The sequence below is a fragment of the Acipenser ruthenus genome, chromosome 59 (genome assembly GCF_902713425.1).
Source record: "Acipenser ruthenus chromosome 59, fAciRut3.2 maternal haplotype, whole genome shotgun sequence".
Classification (NCBI taxonomy): Eukaryota; Metazoa; Chordata; class Actinopteri; order Acipenseriformes; family Acipenseridae; genus Acipenser; species Acipenser ruthenus.
The window spans coordinates 2,727,621-2,752,966 of record NC_081247.1 but is presented as its reverse complement, the minus strand read 5'-3'; the positions used below and the strand labels follow the sequence as shown (position 1 = coordinate 2,752,966).

General features: G+C 42.2%; 1 protein-coding gene across 1 annotated transcript in view; it reads left to right on the top strand.

Moving 5' to 3' along the window:
• The window catches only part of LOC131725035 (protein kinase C alpha type-like), a 57,808-nt gene that overhangs the window by 10,229 nt on the left and 22,233 nt on the right, over positions 1-25,346 (top strand). The window contains exons 5-12 of the mRNA XM_059018398.1: positions 79-190; positions 5,017-5,151; positions 5,484-5,640; positions 5,880-6,105; positions 12,486-12,626; positions 12,955-13,131; positions 20,018-20,109; positions 20,369-20,431. Of these exons, the coding sequence (XP_058874381.1) occupies positions 79-190; positions 5,017-5,151; positions 5,484-5,640; positions 5,880-6,105; positions 12,486-12,626; positions 12,955-13,131; positions 20,018-20,109; positions 20,369-20,431 (1,103 nt within the window). The remainder of the gene's footprint in view (positions 1-78; positions 191-5,016; positions 5,152-5,483; positions 5,641-5,879; positions 6,106-12,485; positions 12,627-12,954; positions 13,132-20,017; positions 20,110-20,368; positions 20,432-25,346) is intronic.

Here is a 25,346-nt window from a genome sequence, read left to right as displayed (position 1 = left end):
CGCTCCTCTCACTCCTCTCTCCTCTCTCCTCTCTCTCTTCTCTTTCCTTTCTCTTCTCTCTGTGTCTCTGTGTTTCAGGATCTCCGCAGTAAGCACAAGTTCAAGAACCACACGTACAGCTCCCCCACGTTCTGTGATCACTGCGGCTCCCTGCTGTATGGACTGGTGCACCAGGGCATGCGCTGCTCAAGTGAGGAAACACACTGTACTGTACTATACACTGTACTGCACTGTACACCACCATACTGCACACTGCACTGTACTATACACTGTACTGCACTGTACACCAGAATATTGCACACTGTACTATACACTGTACTGCACTGTACACCACAATATTGCACACTGTACTATACACTGTACTGCACTGTACGCCACCATACTGCACACTGTGCTCTATTACAGACGTGCTCAAATTTGTTGGTACCCCTCCACAAAAAACGAAGAATGCACAATTTTCTCTGAAATAACTTGAAACTGACAAAAGTAATTGGCATCCACCATTGTTTATTCCATATTTAATAGAAATCAGACTTTGCTTTTGATTTTTTATTCAACATAATATTGTAAATAATAAAACAAATGAAAATGGCATGGACAAAAATGATGGGACCGCTAACATAATATTTTGTTGCACAACCTTTAGAGGCAGTCACTGCAAACCAACGTTTTCTGTAGCTCTCAATGAGACTTCTGCACCTTTTAACAGGTAGTTTGACCCACTCTTCCTGAGCAAACTGCTCCAGCTGTCTCAGGTTTGATGGGTGCCTTCTCCAGACTGCAAGTTTCAGCTCTTTCCATAGATGTTCGATAGGATTCAGATCAGGACTCATAGAAGGCCACTTCAGAATAGTCCAATGTTTTGTTCTTATCCATTCTTGGGTGCTTTTAGTTGTGTGTTTTGGGTCATTATCCTGTTGGAGGACCCATGACCTGCAACTGAGACAGAGCTTTCTGACACTGGGCAGTACGTTTCAGTCCAGAATGCCTTGATAGTCTTGAGATTTCATTGTGCCCTGCACAGATTCAAGGCACCCTGTGCCAGGCGCAGCAAAGCAGCCCCAATACATAACCGAGCCTCCTCCATGTTTCACTGTAGGTATGGTGTTCTTTTCTTTGAAAGCTTCATTTTTTCGTCTGTGAACATAGAGCTGATGTGACTTGCCAAAAAGCTCCAGTTTTGACTCATCTGTCCAAATGACATTCTCCCAGAAGGATTGTGGCTTGTCAATATGCATTTTAGCAAATTCCAGTCTGGCTTTTTTATGTTTTTCTTTCAAAAGTGGAGTCCTCCTGGGTCTTCTTCCATGGAGCCCACTTTCGCTCAAAAAGCGACGGATGGTGCGATCAGAAACTGACGTACCTTCACCTTGGAGTTCAGTTTGTATCTCTTTGGCAGTTATCCTTGGTTCTTTCTCTGGTCCATGTTCAGTGTGGTGCACACAATGATACCAAACAGCACAGTGACTACTTTTCTCCATTTAAATAGCCTGAATGACTGATTACAAGATTGGAGACATGTGTGATACTAATTAAAGAAACTAATTAGTTTGAAATATCACTATAATCCAATTATTTATTATCTTTTCTAAGGGGTACCAACAAATGTGTCCAGGCTATTTTAGAATATCTTTGTAGAATAAGCAATAATTCATCTCTTTTCACAGCTTCTTTGCTTTATTCTATGACATACCAAAGGCATGCAAGTGTACATGATAAAATAGCTTTTAATTTCATCACTTTTCAAGAGGAATGAAGCATTATTTCAATGAGCTGTAAGGGTACCAACAAATTTGAGCACGTCTGTATACTGTACACTGTACTGTGATATACAGCACTGTACACTACTACACTGCACACTGTACTGTACAGCACCATATTGCACACTGTACTGTACTGTACACTGTACTGCAATAGACTGCACTGTAAACTACCATAATACACACTGTACTCTACTGCACTATACACTGCACTGCACTATATTGCACTGTACACTACCATACTGCCCAGTCAGCAAACTAGATTGGCCCAACGTTGGTTTATGGTTGGCTTGGTTGGCCAAGAGCCAACGTTGACCCAACAATCAGCAAACTGAATCTGCTCTCGAGCTCTGTACCGTTATAGACCCAGGGTGGTGGTGTGGGGGGGGGGGGGGGGGGGGGCACGGGGTCTCTGGGGTGGCAGACAGGGAGTATGAGGGGTGCCCGTGGGTGCCAGCAGAGAGAGAGAGAAGCGGCATGTATCGTCACTGATTGCCCCCATAGATTGAAGTGTTTCCAGGTAATTCATGTTCAAAACTCTCCTTTGTTTATGTTTAACATTTCAGGTAGGACCGTCAGAAAAGCCTTCTAACAAATGTAAATAGTGTTCATGTCTATTGTTAAATTAGTTTAAGAAACTCTTTATGTAAGATTGGAATATGCGCTAAACTCCTAGTGATGGTTAAAACTTTACACTCCATGGTTGAGCAAAGGAAGGGCGTCTATAGCACTGAGTGTTTTATTGCAAAGTGTTATTCTGGTTTAACAGTTTTAAAAGAAACAAGTATAGATTGTGTTTAAACGTTGTTCATTCATTTTAATTTCTGCGGCCCGTCTGTGTTCAGTGGCAGTGAGATGAGTGCTTCTCGGTCGATGGTGGGGGTGGGCGGGGGGGGGGGGGGGGGGGCGATTCATATCAAAGTTTGCCCCCCTTGTTTCTGATGTAGAAATAAAGCCAACTACAAGCTGTTAGTGAATGGAAGCCGTGTTGAACAAATACACAACAAAACAACGGTTCTTGCGGTAAAAAGAGACAACATTTAACTGAGCTACGTGTAAATATGTAAAGCATATATATATATATATATATACAGTTGCAGTTAAAAGTTTACATACCCCAATTTATAATTACTAGAAATGTCTAGAAAAAAATAATTATAAGAAAAATCTTTTGTAGCAAAAGTTTTGCTTTTGTGGATGAGGAAAAAGTTACAAGAAAAACAGTTACACTGGTATGAATGCGGTATCTCCATTTTATTGTTAACTCACAAATCTATTTTTTTCCATCAGATTTTCTGATACAGTATTTTTTTTTTTTTTGAGACATTCCCCCGCCTCTAAAGATAACAAGTAGAATGCAAAACTCGTTGAGAGCATGAAAAAGAAAATTATTATTATTGTTATTCTATTATTCAAAATAATAACGTAATGTTGCATTTGCAAAAGTGTTTGTTTCTTCTAGTTTGATATGAGTACAAATGTTTTTATCTCAGAAGATGTCTCTTTGCATTCTATATCTAATGAGGAAAACAACCTGAGCTCCTTTAAACAGAAACTCTATTCATCAGAACAGGCTGTGAAGTAATCAGGCAGGCATGGCCATGTCTGCAGCAGGACAGGGCTTGTTAGTCATGGAAGTGAAATAATACTAAAAAACAAATATATGACAACGTTGGCTCAGTTTCCTAACCAACAAAAAACAACATTGCACCAACACTGGCCCGACCTATAGCACTGAATATGACGTTGGCGCAACACTGGTCCACCTGAGGATAATGACTAAATGCCAACGTTGGCCCACGTTGTAACATTGACTCACCGTCAGTTGTCAACGTAGGGCCAACCAAACTGCCGATGTAAGACCAATGTTGGCCCAACTAAAAATTGCTGGGCACACTGTACTATACTATAAACTACTGCACCGTGTACTGCACACTGTACTGTGCTATACTGCACTGTACACTGCCATACTGCACATTGTACTGCGCTATACTGCACTGTACACCACCATACTGCACACTGTACTGTGCTATACTGCACTGTACACTACCATACTGCGCTATACTGCACTGTACACTGCCATACTGCACATTGTACTGCGCTATACTGCACTGTACACTGCCATACTGCACATTGTACTGCGCTATACTGCACTGTGCACTGCCATACTGCACACTGTACTGCGCTATACTGCACTGTACACTACCATACTGCACACTGTACTGCGCTATACTGCACTGTACACTACCATACTGCACACTGTACTGCACTGTACACCACCATACTGCACACTGTACTGCATTGTACAATGTACTGCACTACACTTCACTGTCCTATACTATACACTGTACTGCACACTAAACTATACTATAATATACAGCACTATACATTGTACTGTACACTATACTAGTATATACTGTACACTGTACTGTATTGAACTATACTATACACTGCATTATACATTTATTATACCATGCACTGAACACTACACTATGCTACTATACTGAGCTGTACACTACAATACTGAACTGTACTACACTATACTATACACTGTACTACACACTATACTCTACTGTACAATACACTGTGGTGAACATTATACTATACACTGTACTACACTATAATCTATGATACTATACACAGTACTGCTCTATACTGTACTGTATTGCACTGTACTGTACTACACTATACTCCACTATGCCAAACTGTGCCGAACACTATACTCTGCTATGCTATACACTGTACTAAAAACTACACTGTGCTATAAACTGTACTGTACAATATTGAGCTGCACTATACTGCACTCTACACTACCATACTAAGCTGTATTGCACTAATATATACTATACACTATGCTAAACATTAATATACTAGAGCTTAAACACTGTACTGTACTAAAAACTGCACTATACTATACTATATTGCTCTGTACTCTACTGTACTGTACCATACGATAACATACTGTCCTGTACTTTATGTCTCCCTCTAATCATGTGGAGAGTGTATTTTATTCTATTGCACTCTTTGTATGACAGACCCACTACACAGCAACAGTGCAAGAGAATGAAACACACACTCAACATGATTAGAGGGAGACACCCAACACCTAGAAACACACAACAAACATATATGACATTTTGTACTGTATTGTACTGCACTACACTTTACTATACTGTTCTATACCATATTAATATGTTGTCCTGTACTGTGTCCCATGTTTGTTGTGTGTTCTCCCGTGTGCGCTGCGTTTGTACAGGCTGCGAAATGAACGTTCACAAGCGATGCGTGTCCAGTGTGCCAAACCTGTGTGGCCTCGATCACACAGAGAAGAGAGGAAGAATACACATCACAGTGAGGGCTGAGAGTGGAGGAGAGGAACTACATGTGACAGGTAAAAGGAAGAGGGGAGAGGAGAGAGGGGAGAGGGAGAATACACATCACTGAGGGCTGAGAGTGGACGAGAGGAACTACATGTGACAGTTAAGAGACACAAACAGAGAAGAGAGGAGAGGGAGCAGAAGGGATAGGAGAGAGGAGAGGGGGAGAGATCAGAGAGAGGAGAGGAGATAGGAGAGAGGAGAGAACAGAGGAAAGGAACTACATGTATCTCTCTCTTTCTCCCCTTAGTGGAAAATGTTTTGAATCTCACCCCTGAACCCCTGTTTGCTCCCCTCCTCTCTCTCCTCTCTCTCCCCTCTCTCCTATCTCCCTCTCCTCTCTCAGTGGGGGAAGCTCTCAATCTCATCCCTATGGATCCAAATGGACTCTCAGACCCGTATGTGAAGCTCAAGCTGGTTCCCGACCCGAAGAACCTGACCAAGAAGAAAACCAGAACCATCCGGTCCACTCTAAACCCAGCCTGGAACCAGAGCTTCACCTTGTGAGAATCCAGCTGTCTGTCTGCCTGTCTGTCTGTCTGTCTGTCTGTCTGTCTGTTTATCTATCTGTCTGCCTATCTACTGTATCTTTCTCTCTCTCCCTTTCTCTCTCCCACTCCTCCCAGTTCTCTGAACCCCTTGGACTGTCTCTCCCTCTCCCTTCCCCATTTCTACCCCCCTCTCTCCCCCATATTAACCCTCTACCTCTTTCCCTCTCTCTCTTCTCTCCTCCCCCTCCCAGTTCCCTGAAGCCTGTGGACTGGGATAAGCGTCTGTCGGTGGAGGTGTGGGACTGGGACCGCACCTCCCGGAATGACTTCATGGGGGCGCTGTCCTTCGGGGTGTCAGAGCTGCTCAAGTGGCCCGTGTGTGGGTGGTTCCGGCTGCTGAACCAGGAGGAGGGCGAGTATTACAACGTCCCCGTCACGGAGGACCTGAGTGAGGCAGAGCTGAAGCTCAGGATGCAGGTACCACTCACTGGGGCTCCGGGAGTGTCTCTGAGCCTCTGTGTGTCTCTGTGTGTGTCTCTCTGTGTGTCTCTGAGACTCTGTTTGTCTTGGTATGTAAATCTGAGTCTCTCTGTGTCTCTCAGTGTCTCTGTGTCATTGTGAAAGTTCCCTATAGTAAAACTATAGCAAAGTGTAATAAAGCACATTGAAAGTACAGTAGAGAGTCAATTATCTACTAACTAACTAACTAACTAACTAACTGGGACCGATACTAGTTCACATAATTGATTTGTATGGATAATCAAACAGGTATTAATAACAATTACAGTACCTTTGTATAGAATAACGTTAACGTACACAAGTACCTTCTGATGATATATAGCTAGTAACATGTTGTATTGTATTAAGCATACAAAATGACAAAGCTTTACAAATCATTAAATTAATGCAATTCAGTAAAACTTTAACACTTACAGTTAAGGTAATGAAATTCTGTAACTAAACGTACCATATACCAAACTTTGAAAATCATCAAAGAATGCAATTCAGTACAACTTTAACATTACTGAACTTTAGGAATCATTAAACTTCAAAAATTCAGTAAAATGTTTCAATACTTTGATACTTGCTGTTAAGACATTGTAATTGAAATGAATAAAATAAAAGTTCTTAGCTGCTCAATAACATAAACAGGATCTCCAGCCTTTACTGCTGAAATAGAAGAAAAATCAAGAACCAGGTGACTGTTTTAATGTGTTGCTTAACTGCAACAATTCAAAGCACACAATGCTCCAGCTAATGTTCTGGTGTCTGAATAATTCTGTAACTTTCATTGGACTCAGTCTGCTGGTGCTTTATTTGGCAGCTAAATCTCATAGCTGTTTTAGCAGCAGAAGCATGTGATTCATCACGTGATTACAGGTGCGTTCGGTTAGACAGTACAGTTCATCAAAGATTGGATGATTGACTCTCTACTGTATTGTAAAACATAGGCAATTATTGTAAAGCATATTAAAAAAAAAACTATGGTAAACTAACCCTTATAAAAGGTTCCCATAATACAAACACAGCAACGTGTAATACACTGTGGAAACACAGGGGAGCATTGTAAGGACAGAGAGGCATGGAAAAACATATTTAACCCTTATAACAGTATCCCACAGTTAAAGTCTGTATGTCTATATGTGTCTCTCTGGGTGTCTCTGTGTCTCTGTCTCTGTACATGTCTGTGTCTACTGGCTCCATTTTGGATCTTGTGTGGAGTCAGTCTCCTCTTTTAAGTATAGGTAATATGGAGCCAAGATGACCAACACAGGGACTCAGTTGCATAACCATCCACGCTCTCAACATTGGCTTGTTATGCCTTTTGCATTAGGAGTTCTTTTCTGCATTAGCTGTTTTGTCTGGTTAAACAGCAGGTGGCAGCATGGCATCACTACTTGACAAAATGTTGTCCTGTTTGCAGAATACATTTCTGTTTTAATCATTCTCTCTTGAGCTCTAGCAGAGCTTGAAGATGTCATTTCTGACCTCCTAAACTACTGATGCAAGTAAGCAGGAACATGCCTATTCTATTCTATTCTATTCTGTTCTATTCTATTCTGTTCTGTTTTATTCTGTTCTATTCTGTTCTATGCTGTTCTATTCTGTTCTGTTCTGTTCTGTTCTGTTCTATGCTGTTCTATTCTATTCTATTCTATTCTGTTCTATTCTATTCTGTTCTGTTCTATTCTGTTCTATGCTGTTCTATTCTGTTCTATTCTATTCTGTTCTATTCTGTTCTGTTCTATTCTGTTCTGTTCTGTTCTATTCTGTTCTATTCTATTGTTCTATTCTATTCTGTTCTATTCTGTTCTGTTCTATTCTGTTCTATGCTGTTCTATTCTGTTCTATTCTATTCTGTTCTATTCTATTCTGTTCTATTCTATTCTGTTCTATTCTGTTCTATTCTATTCTGTTCTATGCTGTTCTATTCTGTTCTATTCTATTCTGTTCTATTCTATTCTGTTCTATTCTGTTCTGTTCTATTCTGTTCTGTTGGGCTCTGTGGCAGTGAGGGCTGCAGTGGTGACGTCAAACCAGGAAATGAAACCGAAACACAAAACGTACGGGGCTAAACTGAGGCACTGAGGCACTCAGCGTTTTATTTAATAAACCAAACAAACAGTTTAAACAAAACACAAAATAAAGGGCACATTAGCCAAAACAAAATAAACACTAGCAAACAATCTTTTACAAAATAAGTACCTTGATTCGCTTACTGGTAGCATTCGCTCTTGCTCTCAACTCCTCTAAACTCTTCTCCCTCAGTGAGCCTGGAGTGAGTCTTTTATTCTGTGGCTGGACTCTTAATTACCTATTAAACAATTACCTTTTTAAGGCTCCAGCCACATTCCCACGAGCTTCAACCCCATCCCCGCCAACTACATTTTATAAGACCGGCTTTTAATAATGTCAGACTAATAATAATACAATACAAATAATACAAATGAAAATACATACATAAATAAATTAATATCCACAAGGGGTGGGCATCCTGTCACAGGCTCACAGAGTGACACACGTTGTGTTGAGCAGGTTTCGAGGGGGGAGGAAGCCTGTGTCTCTACAGCTGAAACTATCAATTAGGTCTTACCTACCTGCCACCTCTCTTTTGCATAGTAGAGAGGGGGAGTGAGAGGGAGAGAGGGGGACGGAGGGGGAGTGAGAGGGAGGGACTTTGACTTTTAAGGTCCTATATTGAAAACGTTTGCTGGAATCCATGAAAACATTTTAATTACAGTAAAAGCACAACATTAAGAGCAATAAAAGACTGAACACTACTATAAAATAGGACTTTACTAATAGAAAATACTAATAAAAGATTATAAACTAACTTATTAAAAAAAGAAACAAATGAAAAGAGAATATTAAATTGTCCCTCCTGACTCACATCACACAAGGCGTCTCCCACACACCACCTCTCCTGGAATCCTTCCAGGTTACTGACCATTCTAAAATACTCAAAATCTACTCTGATCGGACTGACCACCATCACCCTGAACTGCACCACAACATCGGTTAGCCCGGCTCCAGAGATATTGCTCTTGTGAGGCTTTAAAAGGGCCCGTTTCAGCCTGTGGAACCTCGGAATGACACACACACAGATTTCAGGTGAAACACAAAAACAGCAAAATATTGGTCACAAAATAAATGGGTACTGTGTCTTTAAAAAGACAACTGTTTCCACAGGTCCCGGGAGGAAACGCACATCTGTAGCAAAGTGTGTTCAAACAGATTTCTGTTCGTTTGCAGGTATCTCTGCTGCAACAAAGTTATTGCTCTGAGATGAAGCAATCGTTATCGTGTTACTCTGCAGGAGATAAAAACAGCAGAGTTCACTGAACCATCAAGGACTTGCGTGGCAGCGCTTCCCCAGTCCCAGGAGCAATGCCCCGACCAGTGGGGAGGCGGCCCCTTTTCTACACCTTGGCTCCGCCCCTTATCCAATTACCTGGTCTTGGAACCAGGTGTACCCCGTTCCTCTCCACCAGCCTCCTAGCACGCCGACTGCTACGTAATGTTAACCCCATAGTTGCCAGAGCCTGCTGGACGGACAGGTTCCCCCTGCTCCCCCTGCTGGTGGGAGGTGAACTTTTCAGTGCAGGAATTCTATCTACCCTGTCGCACAGCCATTGTACAATTTATTAAAAAAAAATAAAAAGTTTTTTTGTTTTAAAACTGTAGGGGACCCCAAAAATAAATAATTATTCACTGACCATGTGGAGCACTGTCTCCTCTGCAAAGCAGAATCAGCACTGTGCTGACGCTGGGGTCTACTCTGTGGAGAAACAATGCAGTGCAAGATCTTCCAGCGCAGGCCGATCCCTCGAGTCTTGTCACGGTGTGACAGCGGCGGTCAGCTCCTGGGAGGTCAGCGGCTCGTCCAGGTGATGCTGTTCCTCCTCGCTGAGGCTGGGAAAACCCTGGAGCAGCTGCTCAGTCTCGTTGGTCACATGTCTCGTTCTTATAGAACTGCAGCGCCTCCCTGCTGATCTCCTGGCTGTGGTTTTGGTGGCTCTCTCCCGGTCTCCTGCGGTGGCTGATCCGTCTCCTCCCTGGTCTCTGATTGCTCCAGCTGCCGCTGTGGCTCTTCCTCCAGCTCTCCCCTAACACCCCCCCCTCACCTGCTCCTGCCCTGCCTCAGTTCTTTCCTCCTTTATCAGGCAGGCTTTAATGTGATGCCCCTGTTCTCTGCAGTTGAAGCACCGCATTGAGTCCGAGCTGTTGAACACCACGCACCCGGTGCCCGACAATGAAGCTCCAGGCTACATCAATCACTTGTCCTGGGTTGTTGAGCAGCAAGAACACCTGTCTCCAAAATGACAGTTACTCTTGCTCTAGAAAGAGTGCAAAGAAGAGCAACCAGAATTATTCCGGGTTTAAAAGGCATGTCGTATGCAGACAGGCTAAAAGAATTGAATCTATTCAGTCTTGAACAAAGAAGACTACGCGGCGATCTGATTCAAACATTCAAAATCCTAAAAGGTATAGACAATGTTGACCCAGGGGACATTTTTGACCTGAAAAAAGAAACAAGGACCAGGGGTCACAAATGGAGATTAGATAAAGGGGCATTCAGAACAGAAAATAGGAGACACTTTTTTACACAGAGAATTGTGAGGGTCTGAAACCAACTCCCCAGTAATGTTGTTGAAGCTGACACCCGGGGATCCTTCAAGAAGCTGCTTGATGAGATTCTGGGATCAATAAGCTACTAACAACCAAATGAGCAAGATGGGCTGAATGGCCTCCTCTCGTTTGTAAACTTTCTTATGTTCTTATGTTCTTATGACAGGACGTGTTTAATACTGGCATTCTTACACCCAGAGGAATGCTTTTAATGGGAGACACTAGTTTCCCATTTGGGGCCAGTTCTTTCTCCAGAGGTTACAGAGGTTACTACGGGGGATTTTTATTGAAAACCCTTCCTCTACTAGTTTACTAACACGCGGCACCTCTCTTAAATAGAGGACAAAGGCTGTGTTCATGTTAGATGATGCTTTCAAAGCCCACCACCGACACCCCCCGGGGTAGACAACAACCAAAAATAAGAAAACATGTAGTGTAAAAATTCTGCTCCTACCACCCACGGAGAGAGAGAGAGAGAGAGAGACACAGATATGAGGGGGAGAGAGAGAGAGAGAGAGAGAGAGAGAGACCACTGCTAGGGATACATTAAACTACACTACCAGTGTCACAATTATTCAGTTTGGTAACCCCTAGCAACCAAGTAAACAAAGCAATGTACTACAGCGTCGTTGACGTGATTCTGTAAATGTAGACCATGTACAGAAAGACAGACACAGTCCTTATAAAAGTTCCCCACAGTAAAATCACATCTCATCTCTCCTCTCTCCTTTCCCTCTCTCATCCCTATCCTCTCTTCTCTTTCTCATTTCTCCTCTATCTTCCCTCTATCTCCTCTCCCCTCTCCTGTCTCCTCTCACCTATCTCCTCTCTCCTCTCCTCTCTATCTTCCCTCTCTCCTTTCCCAATTCTTGTCTCCTGTCTCTTTTTCCTCTCCTGTCTCCTCTCCCCTCTCTTGTCTCCTCTCTCCTCTCCTCTCTATCTTCACTCTCTCTCCTCCTCTCTCTCATCTCTCTATCTTCCCTCTCTCCTCTCCCAATTCTTGTGTCCTGTCTCCTTTTTCCTCTCCTGTCTTCTCATCCCTATCTTGTCTCCTCTCTCCTCTCCTCTCTATCTTCCCTCTCTCTCTCCTCTCCCCATTCCTGTCTCCTGTCTCTCTCCTCTCTCCTCTCTATCTTCCCTCTCTCTCTTCTCCCCTCTCCTCTGTCCTCTCCTCTCCCCTCTCCTCTCTCCTGTCTCCTCTCTCCTGTCTCCTCTCTCATCTCCTCTTCCCTCTCTCTCCCCTCTCCCCTCTCCTCTCTCCTCTCCTCTCTCCTGTCTCCTCTCCCCTCTCCTCTCCCCTCTCCTCTCTCCTGTCTCCTCTCCCCTCTCCTCTCTCCTCTCCTCTCTCCTGTCTCCTCTCCCCTCTCCTCTCTCCTCTCCTCTCTCCTGTCTCCTCTCCCCTCTCCTCTCTCCTCTCCTCTCTCCTGTCTCCTCTCTCATCTCCTCTCTCCTGTCTCCTCTCCTCTCTCCTCTCCTCTCTCCTGTCTCCTCTCCCCTCTCCTCTCTCCTCTCCTCTCTCCTGTCTCCTCTCCCCTCTCCTCTCTCCTCTCCTCTCTCCTGTCTCCTCTCTCATCTCCTCTCTCCTCTTTCCCCCCTCTCTCCTCTCTCTCTCTCTCCCCTCTCTTCTCTCATCTCCTCTCTCCCCTCTCCTCTCTCATCTCCTCTCTCCTCTCCTCTCTCCCCTCTCCTCTCTCATCTCCTCTCTCCTCTTTCCCCCCTCTCTCCAGCGCTGCAGTATCTCCCAGTCCTCTTCCCTGGTCTCCCTCACTGCAGAGAGTCAGCGCTCCAGCCTCTTTGGGACTCCCTCTGCTTTCGGGATCGAAGATTTCAATTTCCTCATGATGCTGGGAAAGGGCAGCTTTGGGAAGGTGAGAGATAAAACAGGGAAGAAACGTTTCCACTAGTCTTTCTCATTGTCTTCAATGAAAATGCATTGACACATGACTAGAAGTCTTCCTCAGTGTCTTCAATGTAAATTCAATGACAAACGTTTTGACTAGAAATCTTTCTCAGGGTCCTCGGTGTAAATTCAATGACAAATGTTTTGGCTAGAAGCCTTTCTCAGTGTCCAGTGTAAATTCAATGACAAATGTTTCAATTAGAAATCTTTCTCAGGGTCCTCAGTGTAAATTCAATGACAAGTGTTTCAATTAGAAATCTTTCTCAGTTTCTTCAGTGTAAATTCAACCCTCCCAGGTGATGCTGGCTGAGAGGAGGTGTGCCTCTGACGAGCTCTTCGCTGTGAAGATCCTGAAGAAGGATGTTATCATTCAGAACGATGATGTCGAGTGCACTCTGGTGGAGAAGAGGATATTGGCACTGGACGGGCGACCTCACTTCCTGACTTCACTGCACTCAACATTCCAGACCGAGGTGTGTGTGTTTGTGTGTGTGTTTGTGTGTGTGTATCAGTGTGTGTGTGTCACTATGTGTCTCAGTGTGTGTTATTGTGTATGTGTCAGTGTGTGTGTCTCAGTGTGTGTGTGTGTTTCAGTATGTGTGATTGTGTCTGCATGTCTCAGTGTGTGTGTGTCTCAGTGTGTGTGTCTGCGTGTCTCAGTTTGTGTGTGTGCCTGCGTGTCTCAGTGTGTGTCAGTATGTGTGTGTTTGTCTGCGTGTCTCAGTGTGTGTGTGTGTCTGCATGTCTCAGTGTGTGTCTCAGTATGTGTGTGTGTCTCTCTATGTCTCAATGTGTGTGTGTCTCAGTGTGTGTCTTTCTATGTCTCTGTGTGTGTGTCTCTGTCTCAGTGTGTGTGTGTCTCTCTATGTCTCAGTGTGTGTGTGTGTGTGTGTCTCTATGTCTCAGTGTGTGTGTGTCTCTCTATGTCTCAGTGTGTGTGTGTGTGTGTGTCTCTATGTCTCAGTGTGTGTGTGTGTCTCTGTCTCTGTGTGTGTGTGTGTGTCTCTGTATGTCTCAGTGTGTGTGTGTCTCAGTGTGTGTCTTTCTATGTCTCAGTGTGTGTGTGTGTGTGTCTCTATGTCTCAGTGTGTGTGTGTCTTTCTATGTCTCAGTGTGTGTGTGTGTGTGTGTGTGTCTCTATGTCTCAGTGTGTGTGTGTGTGTGTGTGTGTGTGTCTCTATGTCTCAGTGTGTGTGTCTCTATGTCTCAGTGTGTGTGTGTGTCTCTCTATGTCTCAGTGTGTGTGTGTGTGTGTGTGTGTGTGTGTGTCTCTATGGAGGCTGTGTGGTCCAGTGGTTAAAGAAATGGGCTTGTAACCAGCAAATCCCACCTCAGCCACTGATTCATTGTGTGACCCTGAGCAAGTCACTTCACCTCCTTGTGCTCCGTCTTTCGGGTGAGACGTAGTTGTAAGTGACTCTGCAGCTGATGCATAGTTCACACACCCTAGTCTCTGTAAGTCGCCTTGGATAAAGGCGTCTGCTAAATAAACAAATAATAATAATAATAATAATAATAATAATAATAATAATAATAATAATAATAATGTGACAGGGTAGAGCGATCCTGTACTGCAATTCAACCTCCCACCCATCAGAGGGCTGTGAATCGACCATGAAGTTCCCAACAAGGATCGCGTGATGCGGGACTGACATTGGGGCGGAAGTGCAGTTATAACAGTCGCCATCTTTGTTGGGGGCAGCAACCCAGGAACACACTGGAACATTCTTGAATCAGCGTTTCCTTGTGTATATAGGGCCTGGGTTGTAACAACTCGGGGTTGGCTTGTTTGGAAAGAGAGAAGCACACTGTTTGCACAGGTGCTTCTTAAGAGAGAACGTTGGTTAAAAAGGACGCTAACATTCTGCGTGGACTTGTTATGAGAGAGAGAGAGAGAGAGAGAGAGAGAGAGAGAGAGAGAGAGAGAGAGAGAGAGAGAGAGAGAGAGAGAGAGAGAGAGAGAGAGAGAAAACCCAGCAGGACGCTGAATCTTCCCACGAGGTGAAGCCATCCAGGAAGCTTTAAAAACTGTAAACTTTTGTTTATTTTTAGATCCTTGGTTAGCGGTTCTTTTAAGTTTAAGACTCTAATTTAACCAAACCGAACACTAGTACGAGGGGAAGATTTTTCATTGAATTATTTTGGTGATTTATGTAAAGAGAGTACGATCATTAAATTAACTTTGAGTTATTAAAATAAGAAGAAGGAATTTATAGAGAAACATGTGAACAAAAAGCCTGCGGAATTATGAAGATTTTGTGAAAGATAATAAACAGAAAATAGCAGAACTTTCTAGAAACTCAATACTGCCTCAGGTGGTTTTGTTTGGCATTGCACCCACACTCCCACAGTCTGTGACAGTTACCGTCAGATCTATAACTAGAAATGAGAGAAATTATCCTGATCTACTATTCGAGACTCATATTAGGAAAGTCACTAAAAGTATCATTTTATCATTTGAGAAATACAGCTAAAATTAGACCTATTATTTCTGTATCTGATGCTGAACGACTAATGCTTGCCTTTGTTTCATCTAGAATTGATTATTGAAATGCACTTTTCTCTGGTATCCCAAAACGTGTGGTGTCTCGCTTTTAGAACACTAGAATTCAGACTAAAACCAGAAACCAGTTCTGTCCTCCCGCACTGGCTCCCTGTGCAGTTTGGAATTGATTTTAAGATGTTGCCGTTAACTTATAAGACCCTGAATGGATTAGCACCCAATTACTTACAGGAATTATTGACCCTGTACACTCCTAACCGCACTCTTAGATCACAGGATGTGGGGCTGCTGGTTATTCCAGTGTGAATAAAAATAACACGAGAGGAAGGGTCTTTTCTTGTGAAGCTCCTAAATTCTGGAATGCTCTGCCTTCTTCTGTCAGGGAAGCTGGGACTCTTACTGTTTAAGTCAAGTTTGAAAGTGTATTTTTACAAAATAGCTTTTTTATCTTCGTTTTTCTATTTTACGATCTAAACTACGTCCTTTTTCAATTACGGTGTTATGAATGTTTTTTATTAGACTGTTTTTAATTGTTCTATTCTTAACTAATCACACAGTACACATGTAATACAGTTGGAAGTCCACCTTCATTGTTTTGCGAAGCAGGTGGCCCTTCTTAGTTTTTGCCAGTGCCATGAAAATAAGATCCTCAGACTGAAATTCTGTACCTGCGGAGAACAGATACCTGTGCAGCATAGAAACCAGACAGGCTACCTTGCCAGTAGCCGCAAATGTTACGACTTGCCCATTCCTATACAGATCGATTTTGCTCCTCTTTGTTGTAATTTCTGCATGTGAACTAAAAAACTTGATGTCTGAAAACTTTAATTTTAAAATTTCTTTGACCTTGTGAAAAGCTGCATAACTCAGTAAAAATATTCATGCCGACCTCAAATCAGGAAGGAGATTAGAATCAACTGCCCTCATGGCAATCTTCTCTAGAATACTGGCTTTAACTGGCAATTTTTAATGACTGGCATAGCATCAACACGCTTCGTGGCTTCAAATGCCAGCTTTTCTGATACATTTAAGAAACCTTCCAGATTATGCATGTACGATGTCCCGTACACGACCACACTGATCGAAGCAATTGAACCCCTGTTTTTGACAGCTGAAAAAGAATGACAGATATGAGGGAGAGATCTGCTGGAAGATAATGTACGTTATGAGTCATTGCCCAGTTAACCCATTTCTGAAAACTTGTATTTTACAATGGTAGATTCGGATTTAGATTTTTTCCAAAAAAGCGGGCATCAGCAAAGCTGTAGATACTAAAGAATCTGAAACATTGTCCAGCAGTCCTTCTTGTACGATGAACCTTCTGTGGCTGAAAAAAAAATCATAATATTAGTACTGTATCGGAATTCAGATGACAAAAACGTACGTCAAACGCACAAGTATTACTTTTACTTGAACTATGTTGACATTATTTAATAATAAAATAATTTCATAGGGTTTTATGTACAAATCTCAGGGCAATGAAATCAAATTTGCAGGAAATTTCTGAACATTCCTTTATGGTGAATGCCAGAAGAAAAGTTATGATAGTCCCCGGACAGGATATGAAAATCAACTATTTATTTGCTGAATTGTCAATTATTGTAGCACAAGCAAGGCCAGTATGGTGCCGACTCCCATTTGGGTATGACTACAGTTCCATTATCGTTGCTGTTCTGCACGTGGTGCGGAACTCTGTTAACAACAGGAACAGGGGAACAGTCCAGTTATTGTCGTTGCTCCAGTCTTGTGTGAAGGAGTCTACTGCTGAAGTGCTAGCACACCAAAATCTGCTATTGAACCTTTGTAGTTTTTTATTGTGTTTACTTGCGAAACAATCAATAGTGTTAGGACCCCATAACTTATTGAAATAGTTGAAAATCTCTGTAGATATTCACCAATCAACTCAATTGATTATCCTGCTGATAGTATCAGCTTTGGTGTTTTCTTCCCTGGCTACCCGTTGTACTTGGAGGTCAATACCGTTCTCAGCACATAAAACAAAAATATTGTATACCAAGCGCTGAAAATGCAATTTTGAAGAGCCATGCTCAACAATCTTAGTCACATTGACATTGTCAGTAAACCACTTTACTGCTTTGTTTTTCAGAACCCACAGTGCCGCAGCGGCGAGCTCTCTCCAAGTAGAGCTTTGTTTGACTTCCCAGTCAACCCTTTGCACGCGTGAGATTATGTTATCACAGTGTAACCCCCATAACCTGTGCTGCTAGCATCCGAGTATAAACTTAATAATACATGTAAAGTGAGTCTTGCCATTAAATCGGTTATGTTGTATTTCCAGAATAGCAGCTCTGAAATGCTATCAAGGGATAACCTTATTTTAATGTCCCATCCTGACGAGGAAAGTAAATTGAAGTACAAGTTTCTTGTCATTAGTCTAGAAACGTTGCCAATAGCCAGCTCCAAGCTTATTATTTTACCAACTATTCTAGCAGCTATTCTTGCTGTACGTTTGTTGTTTACATTCATCAGCAAGAGCGCCTCGATTTCAGAAACAATGTTAATTATTTTGCGCTCAGGTAGACGTATAAGAATATTCTCTAAATCCAAAACAAAACCTGGCCACTCACTTTAGCAGGAATCCAAACGCATTTATTTTTTTTTGGAACAAAACCGGAAAGCATGATGTCATTTTTAATCTCCTCAGAATTGTTTTAACTTTCTGTTTTATCTTTGTCACAGCAAATGCAGTCATCCAGATACACCATGATTTGTTTGCCTTCGGATCTCCATTTCTTCACTAAGGGTCTAACCACCATAGTGAATACATAGGGGGCAGTAGAAAGCCAGAAGGGTAAAATGTTAAATGCAAAATATGTGGCGGTTCCCCTGATAATCCAAGAGAAACACTTCCTATGTTCTTTAAAAATCTCAATGTGGTGATAACCTGACTTGAAATCAAAAGAGACCATATATTTGAATGCTCTCAGAGAATGTGTCACTACTTTTAAATCCTCATATTTAATTTGTTGAAGTAACGTAAATCCAAAATCAGTCTTAACTTCCCTGCTTTTTGTGTTGCTATTGAAAGGGGGTTTACCACTTCTGGATCAATTATCTCAGATACACATTTCGTATGTAAAAGATCTAGTATAGTTTTGCTAACAAATACTGCATTTTTAATGGCTGACTTGTTATTACTGAACCCTTTAAAAGAGGGAAACACGTAGAATGGAATTGTGTAACCCTCTAAACTCTGAAGGATTAAGTTTTTCCCAAAATTCGAAACTTTTCAAAGTTTACCTCTGAGAGAAGTTCATCATTTTGTTCATATTCTAACAAAGTCAACATGTCTTTATTCACTTTAAAAAAACTGTTCAAGACCTGCCTGATGCCGCAGGTGGTTGTCCAGTGCAGGTTTCTGCCCAGTGTCCCGTCTTGAAGCACTTGAAGCAGACGTCGTTGACTCCTGGAGCTCTCCTCCTGGGTCGGTAGGACTCCGGATAGGGTTTGGTGGCTGCAGGTAGGAATCTTCAGCCAGAGAAACATCCTGATATTCTTGCACCGTAGCCCATCCAAAGTCAGATTTATCAGCCATCTTAATAAGCTTCTCCCTGTTGTGGATCAGTAGGACGCCGCTCTGGAGGCTTTCGACCGTATCCACACTCCACCTGGTCGACAGCTGTTTCAATTGCGTCCTTCACTCAATCATTGAAGCGAAACTGCTGTTCATTACCTTTTCGTTTAAAAAACGTAGGTGTCCTTGTGCAATTTTACTTTTTTGACTATTTCCTCACTTTGCAGATCTAGATCCTCTTTCAGGGATCTTACACATTGATTGATGTAAGCTTTTAGATTGTCTTCACTCTTTTTGAATATCTACCTCATCTCGTCAAAGAAATTAACATTAGAGGACGCTGAAGCTAGTCCCTCTGGGATGGCCCCGAGAAAGCTTTGGAGCAGTGGAGATGCTTGCATGGTGTTCAGGGACGGGAACAAAGAAATTAACTAGGGTGCTCTGTTAGCTAAGGCGACTGAACAGAACCCCTAGTTGCTGTGCCTTATTATATGCTTCATTAACACCTTGACACACCATAATACTCCTACCCTCAATTAGATTTACCACCTTTATCAACACCTGCAAACCGTTAAGAATTAGTTTACTGCACTATTCAAGCAGAACCGTCACTAAACATATTTTCTACAAACTAGCTTTTTATCTTAGTTGTTCTAATTTTACAATCAAAAGCAGAAATGTGAATTGTATTGTACTTGTGTGACTGTGTCTCAGTGTGTGTGCGTGTCTCAGTGCGCGTCTCAGTGTTTCCATCTCAGTGTCTGTCTCAGTGTGTGAGTGTTTCTGTATGTGTGTCTGTGTCTCTTTGTGTGAGTGTGTCTCAGTGTGTGTATTTATGCATAATTCTGACACATATTAAATATATATTTGTAATTTTGCTGAATATATTTTAAAATACATGGCAATGTGCATTCCACAATATACCAAAATAAATGTAGTCAAATTCTAAAATGTTTAGGAAAATATCTGACTCTATTTAAATTCAAATGGGCTTTATCAACATGACAAATCATACAAGCATTGCTAAAGTGAATACAGCGAATGTACAGGAATATTGACCATTTCTTTATATATGAAACTTGCAGTTTGAAGAGAGCAGATGTATTGAAAGCCTCTACTCTGCACTTCCAATGAGGAGGCTGCAGGCTGTCATATCACACTGGGCACACGTTTCTCACACCTCTTTCGTTTCCTCCTCTCCCCTTTTCTCTATCCTCTCTCTGTGCCTCTCTCCTTTCTACCCCTGTCTCTCTCTCCTCTCCCCCCTCGCTGTCTCTTTTTCTCTTTCTCCCTATCCTCAACTCTCTCCCTTCTCTCTCAGGATCGTTTGTACTTTGTCATGGAGTATGTGAACGGTGGAGACCTCATGTATCACATCCAGCAAGTTGGGAAATTTAAAGAGCCGCACGCAGCGTGAGTCTGTCTGTCTGTTTGTGTCAGAATGTGGGTGTCTTCCTGTCTCTGTGTGTGGCTGTCTGTCTGACTGTGTCTGTATTTGTGTGTCTGAATCTGTCTTTAAGTGTGTGTGTCTCTGTCTGTGTCTTTCTGTCTGTATCTCTGTATGTCTGTAAGTCTGTCATATATTAACCCTCTCCCCTTCCCTCTGTCTCTCCCCCATCTCCTCTCTCCTCTCTCCCCGCTCTCCTCTCTCCTCTCACCTCTCTCTCCTCAGGTTTTATGCTGCTGAGATTGCTGTTGGTTTGTTTTTCATGCACAATAAGGGAGTTATCTACAGGTCAGTGTTGAATGCCATCTTATTAAAAAAAATTAACAACACTTTTTAAAAGTTTAACAGTACAGTCTTAGTTTGTGATCAGTTTATCTGTAATGTATATGGTGTGTCTTATATAAACTGATCCGTGGTGTGTAGGGTGTCTCTTATATAAACTAATCCGTGGTGTGTAGGGTGTGTCTTATATAAACTAATCCGTGGTGTGTAGGGTGTCTCTTATATAAACTAATCCGTGGTGTGTAGGGTGTCTCTTATATAAACTAATCCATGGTGTGTAGGGTGTCTCTTATATAAACTGATCCGTGGTGTGTAGGGTGTCTCTTATATAAACTGATCCGTGGTGTGTAGGGTGTCTCTTATATAAACTAATCCGTGGTGTGTAGGGTGTGTCTTATATAAACTAATCCGTGGTGTGTAGGGTGTCTCTTATATAAACTAATCCATGGTGTGTAGGGTGTCTCTTATATAAACTAATCCGTGGTGTGTAGGGTGTCTCTTATATAAACTAATCCATGGTGTGTAGGGTGTCTCTTATATAAACTGATCCGTGGTGTGTAGGGTGTCTCTTATATAAACTAATCCGTGGTGTGTAAAGGTTGTTGAAGCTGACACCCTGGGTCCTTCAAGAAACTGCTTGATGAGATTCTGGGATCAATAAGCTACTAACATCCAAACGAGCAAGATGGGCTGAATGGCCTCCTCTCGTTTGTAAACTTTCTTATGTTATGTTCTTATATGAGGATATTATTATATGTTGTTTATTTAAATACAAAAGTTTAGTTAACGGGTTAACAGGTTTGAATAAAATACTGTTAGAGAATTTTGAGTACCTGAGGTTCTAAATTGTTTTGTACAGAGCAAATAAGTAGATTTTACTTGCAACATTCAAATTCAATATAAAAGAAAATATGAATGTAGCAATGTCAGAATATTTGTTGTTGACAATATACTTTGTTTTAAATCCTTATCTATCAAACGTGAATTTTAACAATGATGTCATTATCCAAATACCAAGAAGACAAGAGTGCTGGAATACATAAAGTTCAGTGTGATATTAATTATAAAATCACATTCAGCAATAAAATTAGCTAAAGTGGGTTGACAAGACGGAGAGAGTTTAGCTTTGTGAGTTGTAAGCGCATCATAACCAATGAGGTTTGTTGTTTAAAGAATGGGGAGGAGAGGTTTAAAGAATGGGGAGGGGATGTTTAAAGAATGGGGAGGAGATGTTTAAAGAATGGGGAGGGGATGATGTTTAAAGAATGGTGAGGGGATGATGTTTAAAGAATGGTGAGGGGATGTTTAAAGAATGGGGAGGGGATGTTTAAAGAATGGTGATGGGATGATGTTTAAAGAATGGTGAGGGGATGTTTAAAGAATGGGGAGGAGATGTTTAAAGAATGGGGAGGGGATGATGTTTAAAGAATGGGGAGGGGATGTTTAAAGAATGGTGAGGAGATGTTTAAAGAATGGGGAGGGGATGTTTAAAGAATGGGGAGGGGATGATGTTTAAAGAATGGGGAGGGGATGTTTAAAGAATGGGGAGGGGATGATGTTTAAAGAATGGGGAGGGGATGATGTTTAAAGAATGGGGAGGGGATGTTTAAAGAATGGTGAGGAGATGTTTAAAGAATGGGGAGGGGATGATGTTTAAAGAATGGTGAGGGGATGATGTTTAAAGAATGGGGAGGGGATGTTTAAAGAATGGGGAGGGGATGATGTTTAAAGAATGGGGAGGGGATGTTTAAAGAATGGTGAGGGGATGTTTAAAGAATGGGGAGGGGATGTTTAAAGAATGGGGAGGGGATGTTTAAAGAATGGGGAGGGGATGTTTAAAGAATGGTGAGGGGATGATGTTTAAAGAATGGTGAGGGGATGTTTAAAGAATGGTGAGGGGATGTTTAAAGAATGGGGAGGGGATGTTTAAAGAATGGTGATGGGATGATGTTTAAAGAATGGTGAGGGGATGTTTAAAGAATGGGGAGGAGATGTTTAAAGAATGGGGAGGGGATGATGTTTAAAGAATGGGGAGGGGATGTTTAAAGAATGGGGAGGGGATGTTTAAAGAATGGGGAGGGGATGTTTAAAGAATGGTGAGGAGATGTTTAAAGAATGGTGAGGGGATGATGTTTAAAGAATGGTGAGGGGATGTTTAAAGAATGGTGAGGAGATGTTTAAAGAATGGGGAGGGGATGTTTAAAGAATGGTGAGGGGATGATGTTTAAAGAATGGGGAGGGGATGTTTAAAGAATGGGGAGGGGATGTTTAAAGAATGGGGAGGGGATGATGTTTAAAGAATGGGGAGGGGATGTTTAAAGAATGGTGAGGAGATGTTTAAAGAATGGGGAGGGGATGTTTAAAGAATGGGGAGGAGATGTTTAAAGAATGGGGAGGGGATGATGTTTAAAGAATGGTGAGGGGATGATGTTTAAAGAATGGTGAGGGGATGTTTAAAGAATGGTGAGGAGATGTTTAAAGAATGGGGAGGGGATGTTTAAAGAATGGGGAGGAGATGTTTAAAGAATGGGGAGGGGATGATGTTTAAAGAATGGGGAGGGGATGATGTTTAAAGAATGGGGAGGGGATGATGTTTAAAGAATGGGGAGGGGATGTTTAAAGAATGGTGAGGGGATGTTTAAAGAATGGGGAGGAGATGATGTTTAAAGAATGGGGAGGGGATGTTTAAAGAATGGGGAGGGGATGATGTTTAAAGAATGGGGAGGGGATGATGTTTAAAGAATGGTGAGGGGATGTTTAATGAATGGTGAGGGGATGTTTAAAGAATGGGGAGGAGATGATGTTTAAAGAATGGGGAGGGGATGATGTTTAAAGAATGGTGAGGGGACGTTTAAAGAATGGTGAGGGGAGGTTTAAAGAATGGGGAGGGGATGTTTAAAGAATGGGGAGGGGATGTTTAAAGAATGGTGAGGGGATGATGTTTAAAGAATGGTGAGGGGACGTTTAAAGAATGGGGAGGGGATGTTTAAAGATTGGGGAGGGGATGTTTAAAGAATGGTGAGGGGACGTTTAAAGAATGGTGAGGGGAGGTTTAAAGAATGGGGAGGGGATGTTTAAAGAATGGTGAGGAGATGTTTAAAGAATGGGGAGGGGATGTTTAAAGAATGGTGAGGAGATGTTTAAAGAATGGTGAGGAGATGTTTAAAGAATGGTGAGGGGATGTTGTTTAAAGAATGGGGAGGGGATGTTTAAAGAATGGGGAGGGGATGTTTAAAGATTGGGGAGGGGATGATGTTTAAAGAATGGGGAGGGGATGTTTAAAGAATGGTGAGGGGATGTTTAATGAATGGGGAGGGGATGATGTTTAAAGAATGGGGAGGGGATGTTTAAAGAATGGGGAGGGGATGTTTAAAGAATGGTGAGGAGATGTTTAAAGAATGGTGAGGGGATGTTGTTTAAAGAATCGGGAGGGGATGTTTAAAGAATGGGGAGGGGATGTTTAAAGAATGGGGAGGGGATGATGTTTAAAGAATGGGGAGGGGATGTTTAAAGAATGGGGAGGGGATGTTTAAAGAATGGTGAGGAGATGTTTAAAGAATGGTGAGGGGATGTTTAAAGAATGGGGAGGGGATGTTTAAAGAATGGTGAGGGGATGTTTAAAGAATGGGGAGGGGATGTTTAAAGAATGGGGAGGGGATGATGTTTAAAGAATGGTGAGGGGACGTTTAAAGAATGGTGAGGGGAGGTTTAAAGAATGGGGAGGGGATGTTTAAAGAATGGTGAGGAGATGTTTAAAGAATGGGGAGGGGATGTTTAAAGAATGGGGAGGGGATGTTTAAAGAATGGTGAGGGAATGTTTAAAGAATGGGGAGGGGATGTTTAAAGAATGGGGAGGGGATGTTTAAAGAATGGTGAGGAGATGTTTAAAGAATGGGGAGGGGATGATGTTTAAAGAATGGGGAGGGGATGATGTTTAAAGAATGGGGAGGGGATGTTTAAAGAATGGGGAGGGGATGTTTAAAGAATGGGGAGGAGATGTTTAAAGAATGGGGAGGGGATGTTTAAAGAATGGTGAGGGGATGTTTAAAGAATGGTGAGGGGATGTTTAAAGAATGGTGAGGGGATGATGTTTAAAGAATGGTGAGGAGATGTTTAAAGAATGGGGAGGGGATGATGTTTAAAGAATGGGGAGGGGATGATGTTTAAAGAATGGGGAGGGGATGTTTAAAGAATGGGGAGGGGATGTTTAAAGAATGGTGAGGGGATGTTTAAAGAATGGGGAGGGGATGTTTAAAGAATGGGGAGGGGATGTTTAAAGAATGGGGAGGGGATGATGTTTAAAGAATGGGGAGGGGATGTTTAAAGAATGGGGAGGGGATGTTTAAAGAATGGTGAGGGGATGTTTAAAGAATGGGGAGGGGATGTTTAAAGAATGGTGAGGGGATGATGTTTAAAGAATGGGGAGGGGATGTTTAAAGAATGGTGAGGGGATGTTTAAAGAATGGTGAGGAGATGTTTAAAGAATGGGGAGGGGATGATGTTTAAAGAATGGTGAGGAGATGTTTAAAGAATGGGGAGGGGATGATGTTTAAAGAATGGGGAGGGGATGATGTTTAAAGAATGGGGAGGGGATGTTTAAAGAATGGGGAGGGGATGTTTAAAGAATGGTGAGGGGAGGTTTAAAGAATGGTGAGGGGATGATGTTTAAAGAATGGGGAGGGGATGTTTAAAGAATGGGGAGGGGATGTTTAAAGAATGGGGAGGGGATGATGTTTAAAGAATGGGGAGGGGATGATGTTTAAAGAATGGTGAGGGGATGTTTAAAGAATGGGGAGGGGAGGTTTAAAGAATGGGGAGGGGATGTTTAAAGAATGGGGAGGGGAGGTTTAAAGAATGGGGAGGGGATGTTTAAAGAATGGTGAGGGGAGGTTTAAAGAATGGGGAGGGGATGTTTAAAGAA